Below are 8,482 nucleotides of genomic sequence, written 5' to 3'. Positions count from 1 at the left end.
CCCATGTAAAGGGGTTTTTGTTGTTCTCGACATTTTTCTTGCAACTGTCTCGCCGAGAAAACCATGTCAGTTGTACCACGAGCAGGTCTGAAACCACATTGAGACGGGTAGGATCTTCTCAGCTAGAGGTGTTAGTGTTGTTGTAAGAATTCTTGCAAAGACCTTTCCAGCTACTGACAGGAGGGTAATTCCTCTGTAATTTCCACAAACTGATCGGTCCTCTTTTTTCTTATACATTGTGTTGATAATTCCATCTATAAGGTCATTTGGAATTTTCTCATGCATCCAGATTTTTTCAATTAGTTGGTGAAGTGACGATGTAAGGTTGGTCCTCCATATTTATATATTTCGGCAGGAATGTTGTCGGGTCCCGCAGCTTTGTTGTTCTTCATAGAGAAGATAGCCAACTCCACTTCCTCTAGAGTTGGTACCACTGCAAGTGTCATATCCAGTGGGAGATGAGGGAGTTGTTGTAGTACATCCTCGTCTATCACAGGGTCTCTATTAAGTAGTTCTTCAAAATGTTCTTTCCAATGAGACAGGATTTCATTATTGTTTTTAAGGAGTCCAGTGCCGTCTTGACTACGTAAGGGTGCTAGCCCTTGGGAACTTGGCCCAAATATAGTTTTCATTCCACTGAAAAGGCTTCTCATGTCATTTCTGTCAAAGAAGGATTGGAGCTCATTTGCTTTGTCTGTCAACCACTTATTTTTCATTTCCCTTGTGGCATTTTGTATCTGAGCTTTTGCTGTGCAGTGTATTTTCTTCTTTGTTTCAGACTTTGCTTCATTCAGATGTTCAAACAGATATTTCTGGCCTTTTGAATAAGATCTTGAATAGTTGCATCATTCTGATCAAACAAATCTTGATGTTCGTATTTCTTCAGAACAACTGATTCTTTACATGCGCTGATTATGGAATCCTTAATCTACTCCAGTGATCAACAACTATTGGGTGGATATTCCTGTTCTAGTTTATTAGCGAGACACCGCTGAAGTTCAAGCTTATTCGAGTCGTTCTTAAGTGAATCAACGTTGAACTTCAGTCGCTTTAGTGCATGCGCGTTTCTCTTTTTAGTCAATATCTTCATCCTAATACAAGAGTATACCAGGCGGTGGTCAGTCCAGCAGTCTTCGGATCCTGTCACTGATCTTGTAAGCAATACATCCTTTTGATCACGAGATCTTACTATAATGTAATCTAAGAGATGCCAATGTTTAGATCTTGGATGTTTGCCAGGTGGTTTTAAGTTTATTTTCTGCCTAAAAAGAGTATTAGTTACTACCAGATCATGTTCTACACACTTCGAGAGTAGGAGTGTTCCATTTGCATTAATTTTGCCAACACCCTCTTTTCCAATGGTACCTCTCCAGATGTCACTGTCTCGTCCTACTCTGGCATTAAAGTCACCTAAAAGGATTACTTTGTCTTCATTTGGGATAGCTGTGAGAGCTGTGTCTAAAGCGGCATAAAATAATTCTTTTGTTTGATCCTCTGCAAGAAGGGTTGGAGCATAAGCACTGATCACTGTGGCATGTTTATTTCCCTCAAGATTTAGTCTGAGTGTCATTAGGCGTTCATTTAGGCCACTTGGGTACTCTGTTAAACTGAAAAGCATGCAATTTTTTACAGCAAAACCTACACCATGCTTTCTTGGTGTTTTAGGTTCCTGTCCCTTCCAGAAGAATGTGTAGCCACCACCTTCTTCACACAGTTGTCCCTCACCGGCGATACGAGTCTCAGAAAGTGCCACTATATCTAAATTAAGTCTATGGAGCTCCCTAGCAACAAAGGCAGTTCTGCGTTCGGGTCTGTTTTCATTTTCCTCTAGTAGTGTTCGTTCATTCATGTTCCAAATTTAAGTTGTATAGTTCTTCGACCGCAAAGTGGTGTGGCCCCCTGGATGCGGTTTTCCAGGCAGGCAGGTTTGAAGCAGACTATGTTTAGGGCACCTTTTCTAGCCCCTTCCCCATTCAGGGTGAGCAGAGTGGATCCTAAAACGGCTGCTCAGACATGGATGCCACTGCCGAACAACTCTCCTGCTTCATCCAAAAGTTGAGCGACTGAACTAAGCATCCACCGCTGACGTGCTAGTTGAGACTAAGAGCTTCCAGATAACACAGTCCTTCCCCCACCATCTCTCTGGTCGCCGGCAGCTTGAAATGCCCCACTAGTCGTACTTCCCAGAGACGCCTGTGCGTGAGATTGTTTAACGTGGATAAACTGCTGCACATACAGGAGACCCACGAGCTTCACTGCAATGGTTATTTCCAGTGGCACAAATGATTGCGACGACTGCACCCCCCTTACAGTTGCAACCTTTCTTCCGCTATTGCAGCCGTTGGATTTCAAATCAATGTCCCTCTCTTCCGCCTGCCTTACCGTTGAAGGATTTGGTTTTACCTCAGAGTTTCCTTCTCTCAGGAGGACTGTCATTCAAGACTAATGAGCTCCCCCTACCCATGGGTGCAGTTTATATATGACCGCTGCATATGGATTCGTAATGCATTTTCCTAATCTTGATTTTCATTATTGAATATTAGAAGGATGCAATATTTGTGAAGAAGGTAGGAACAGTATTTCACAGTTAAAAAATAGAATATATGGTAATTTATTCTTGTCGTGGAGGTATTTTGGTCAAATCCAGTGGTCACTCATGCTGACTTCAGATTTCATTTGAGTCTGTGGTTAGAAATGAAGGAGGGGTTTTTTAGTATTACGTCTTTACATCCGTAGTTACGTCCAGTACGGACATTGCACAGCTTGCTGAAAAGAAGTGGATAAAATTATAATATTACTTATCAAAACTAAAATCCATCTGTGGCGATTATTCAATACTTTTTGTTACATATATTTTATTTGGTAATATCTCAATTGCTACTAGATTTGTCAAGTTAATTTAGTTTCTCATTTCATTAGGTATTTTTAACTTAACGCGTCAAAATTCGCTTCTGAAACTACTTCATACGTTTAAATAATGCGTGCGAATCCCTTATATATGGACGATCTAAAAATATGTAAATTTTGAATGACATCCTGCTCCAATATTCTGATAAAAGACCTATTTCTTTCAAAGATGATTTACGACAATGTTTTCTGGTACTTCCCTCTAAAACCCCCCCCCCTCGAGACATAATTCTCTGAAGCCTTATAATGACTGAAAGAGTGTAATTTCATCATATGTATTTGAAATTTTTCATCTTCAATTTGTGTCCACATCACTGTCAGACATTTTGAATGGGAGTTTGTGTGAAAAATCAGTGTTATGCTTATAGAGAGATTTAACAAAATGCAGAGCGCTCGTTACGCATAGCTCCTATGCTTCCTTGACAATAAAAACATTTACTGTTTACACCTGACCCATGACATGCATTATACGAGGTCGGGCTGCTGCGTACACTTCAAGCAGATGAACAGAGGGTCATTTTTTTAGCAATCATTAATTCATTAACTCGTTCACCAGGATGCAGAAGCGTCTTCCTTGTGTGCAAGGAAGTGCTCCTAAAATTCGGAGGCCTCACACAAGTTAGTAATTTGATTTGGAATAAAGTTCTGAACAGTTTTTGCGCGCAACTTCATACGCATCAGATCCAAGCTGTTCCTTATATAAGCTCTATCACAGACGGAGCTTCTAATGGTCTTGGAAAAATGGAAAAATCACTTGGTGAGGTCCCTAATGAAGAATTTGTTCGCGATTTTGATGACCAAAGTGTTTTACAGGTGTGATTTCCTACACAAATGGTATGCTGTGTAATCCACAGCAATCAGTAAAATCATTGAAGCAAAACTTCCAAAAACCACCACTCGGTCCTTCATCAGACAGGTGCCGTGTGGACCAAATCAAATTAAGAGGCGGTGATTTTCACAATGGGGTTATCCTGTGAAATTCTAAAAATTAATGATGTCGTCATGGATTGGGGGATTAGGAAGGTAAAGATCAGTAAATGACCCACATGTCAGTAGCTCATAGAACTCGCAATAACATCGGTATTATTAGTGCAGCAATAAAAAGTAGATACCTTTTAATGGGTGTTCGCTGTAAGGATGATTTTACTTCGTCAGATGAAAATTTTGAATCAAATAAGCAGAGGGGAGGCTAATGACTAGTAAAATACAAATAGTGCACAGAAAATTCCCAACATTACGCGATTGTTATGAAAAAAAACTGTAAACTAAATTTTAACGGCGAAATGAAAAATAAAAGAGGGCAAAAATCAAACAGTGGTAATACTTTCATTATTTTTTGTATGCAGAAATATATGCAGTGTGTTAAAATATAAGAATTGTACAAAAAGAGGGCAGTTTCAAATATCATATGAAAAAAAAAAAACTTTATTTTACGTAATGCAGTTTTCTTGCTAACTTAGTTTCCGGTAAAAAAAAATATATCTTTTCTCCATACAAAGCTGCAATTATAAGTTCTTATCTAAATGGATTTTCTTATCCAGTACTCTCGTTCCATAAACAATATTCTTCTGGTTATGACATTTACGGTATCAAGGTCCTAGCTTGAGATCAAAGTAAATCCCCAGTATGGCCCTTGTGGATCAAGAGCAAAAAAAAAAAAAAACTTACAAGGAGAAGCATTTAGCATAAATCAAGAGTATCCTTGCAATGTCCCCGGCTTCCGTTCTCTAAGGACAGTTTATTATGTCAGGCCTGGGTTTTATTATTATTATTATTATTATTATTATTATTATTATTATTATTATTATTCCCGTATTTTCCTCTTATTTGGTGCTGCTGTGCTGACTCCAGCCACAACAGGCTGAGTGAGACCGTGTTATGCATTTCTTGACAGAGAAAGGCTGCTGAAGGAATAAATAACAGGAATAATCGTTCATCTGTATTAGGGTGAAGGAGATGAAGATGACAAGATCAAAAGTGGCATAACAATACTTAGAATATACCAGGGACAGGAGCGGATCTTCAAAATATTCAAGATCTTCATTTACGAAGCAATAGATGTAATCAGTTGAATAAAGATAGATATCCTTATCTTAAGAACATGGTGTGTCTCGACAAGGAAAATGTGTTTAATATAAAATATTCATGCGCAAGTCCTGTGTTTGGCATAACCGAGTCAAGAAACATCTTTGGAAAAAATCAATTGAGCGGTAAATGGAGAGTTTTGAGGGTAATTGGTTTTCTAGATAAAATATTAACAACAATTTAAGGGAATTCCTGGAGGAAACCGATTGAAAATCAATTTTCAAATTGGGTTACGACCATAGTGTGTTAATTCCCTACTTAACGTAAGAGCATACTTCGTGAATAGAGTTCGGAATGGTGTGTCTTTGGCAAACGAAAACAGGACAGGAAAATTGGAGAGAAATGAAGAAAGCATGTGAAAGCTTTGCAGGAGAAGGAATCAAGAAGAAAGGTGAGCAGTAATCAAGTTATAAAGGTGAAAAGAAACCATTATAACGAAGCAACGAAAGTGGACGCTACTGATTGAATCTTATAGATACATTTTAATAATATAATAAATGATGAAAAACGAGAGAAGAGTCAAAGAAAGAAGCAGAATTCGTGGAAACAGGAAAGGCTTTGGGTTACTATTCAAACTAAGGCAGGAATTCTTGCTGGGAGACCACTATATGAAACTCTTCAGTAACCAGGATTCGAATTATATGGATAAGTATGATTCGCGAAGTTCACCCCTGAAGGGAATTAAAACTAAATCAGGAATATGGACTCCGTGAAAATCTAATCAAGGGTATGCCCTAGTTTATAACACATGGAATCACAAAAATATCTCTACGGCAAACATTTTTGCACTGATCAGCATTTTGAAAGGAAATGTTCCTTATATATGCAAAGGAGTTTGTGTGTAATCCATTAACATATCTGGTAAATGAGATATAAATACATATGAGACCTTTTCAAAGTGTTCACGCGATTTATAAAAATGACCGAGGTAAACAGAGGAAAAACTGAGAGAAAACATTTGTTATTAAATACACATAGAGCGAAATATTGTATCGAGACGACAAATATAAATGTGTACCCTACTCTCGAGCAGACGGGGTATACATCATGGTTCTCTCCGAGATATTGAACGTCCGCAGTTTTACGTTATAATGCATGAATATATGCATCGGTATCAGATATCAGCCATGATAGAGGGCTTCCGGGAAAGCGCCGGAATAAATTTCTTGTCCGTTGCATTCTCATAAATATGGAGTATTATAAGTGCGGCTGGCTATTTGCAACGTTCGCATATTTGTGAACATAAATCAGATGATGATTTTAATTTTTCATTCCGTGCAATGGCGTGGAAGAACAGAGAGAAGCATTTCTACTGTACTGGAGTTCTATTAAATGCTTGTGTACCTAATCTGTCCGTTTAGTTATCTTGCCGCGGGACTAAAGATAAGGGTAAACAAATGAATAGAATGATAGAATTTCCTTCAATGATAGTAATTCTACACCATTCCTAACCCCATCTCTCTCTCTCTCTCACATATATATATATATATATATATATATATATATATATATATATATAATATATATATATATATATATATATATATATATATATATATATATATATATATATATATATATATATGTATATATAGACATATACCTGAGTCTTGACAATTTCAATATCTACTAGTAAAAGGAAACAAATCATTTCACTAAATTCTGAAATTCTTTTGACCGTTTGTAAGAAAAGACGATATGTACTACCTAGCTCTTATCACGTAAATCTGTCTCTCAGTGGGTGAATGTAGTCGCTGATGACATTTGAAGGCGTGCTATGAAACTAGTAGTATATTCTCCAAAGCAGATAGAAGGGTAACGCCTTATGGACCACTTAAGGGAATGTGCGTAGATAAATGACTGTCTCTTTTATCCAGGAATTACTGTGGTAACTGTCCCTTTTATCCAGTTATACTATGCTGTGCTGTTTGTCCCTTTTATCCAGGTATTTCTGTGGTGGCTCTCCTTTTTACCCAGATACTTCTGTGGTGACAGTCAGTTTTATCCAAATATTGCTGTGGTGACTGAAAAGCATTTTCATTAATATATTTCTATTGTCCTGAGTAAATGAAATGAGGTATGATGAAACCGTAGACTTTATTACCATATCGGTTACATAGTATGCCAACATACAAACATACATACGTGTGTATATATATATATATATATATATATATATATATATATATATATATATATATATATATATATACATATATATATATTATATATATATAATATACACACGTATGTATGTTTGTATGTTTGTATGTTGGCATACTATAGACTATGTAACCGATATGGTATATAAAGTCTACGGTTTCATCATACCTCATTTCATTTACTCAGGACAATAGAAATATATTAATGAAAATGCTTTTCAGTCACCACAGCAATATTTGGATAAAACTGACTGTCACCACAGAAGTATCTGGATAAAAAGGAGAGCCACCACAGAAATACCTGGATAAAAGGACAAACAGCACAGCATAGTATACCTGGGTAAAAGGGACAGTTACCACAGTAATTCCTGGATAAAAGAGACAGTCATTTATCTACGCACATTCCCTTAAGTGGTACATAAGACGTTACCCTTCTGTCTGTTTTGGAGAATATACTACTAGTTTCATAGCACGCCTTCAAATGTCATCAGCGACTACATTCACCCACTGAATATATATATATATATATATATATATATATATATATATATATATATATATATATATATATATATATATATATATAATATATATATATATATATATATAATATATATATATATATATATATAGTATATATATATATATATATAAGTGTGTGTGTGTGTGTGTGTGTGTGTGTGTGTGTGTGTGTGATACATTTTCAATTCTGCAAATAAAGACTACTGTAATGAATGTATAAGCCTTAAACATCTAAAATAAAATAAGGAAAAGAAAGCGAAAGCTACCGAAAAAGGAAAAAGGAGACGAAAAACTTGGGAGTTACAGACTCCCGCTTCAGAGTGTATAATGTAATTTGCTTTCCTCTTTAGCCCTGACATCACTTTGCCTGCACAATAAAGCCTTGTGTTTTGACAGCGTATTCACTCGACCATAAATAAGGCGGAAGAGCAGGAGCCATCATTGACTTGTAAATTTCGTGATGCAATCCCTAGAATATTCTTTTACAGTCTAGAAGCTGCTATATACTAGAACGTTTTTTTTTTCTCATTATGGAACAGCAAATGACGATACAATGTTTTAAAACGCTATAATAGAAATTAGGTTTTATATAAAATGTTTTTTATCTCATTATGGAACAGCAAATGACAATACAATATTTAAAACGCTATCATGGAAATTAGGTTTTATATAAAATGTTTTTTTTCCATCGCATTATGGAACAGCAAATGGCGATACAATATTTTAAAACGCTGTAATGAAAATTAGGATTTATACATTTTTTTTTCAATCTCATTATGAAACAGCAAATGACGATAAAATGTTCT

The 8,482-nt window shown here is 36.2% G+C and overlaps 1 protein-coding gene across 1 annotated transcript; it reads right to left on the bottom strand.

Moving 5' to 3' along the window:
• Positions 1 to 940: 940 nt before the first annotated feature.
• On the bottom strand, positions 941 to 1,849 carry LOC135206819 (craniofacial development protein 2-like). Its single transcript, XM_064238309.1, has one exon. The coding sequence runs from the start codon at positions 1,847 to 1,849 to the stop codon at positions 941 to 943; it is 909 nt and encodes a 302-aa protein (XP_064094379.1).
• Between the last annotated feature and the right edge of the window lie 6,633 nt (positions 1,850 to 8,482).

The sequence above is a fragment of the Macrobrachium nipponense genome, chromosome 31, assembly GCF_015104395.2.
Source record: "Macrobrachium nipponense isolate FS-2020 chromosome 31, ASM1510439v2, whole genome shotgun sequence".
Classification (NCBI taxonomy): Eukaryota; Metazoa; Arthropoda; class Malacostraca; order Decapoda; family Palaemonidae; genus Macrobrachium; species Macrobrachium nipponense.
Note: the sequence above shows the minus strand (reverse complement) of the source record. Positions and strands in the feature narration are given on the sequence as shown.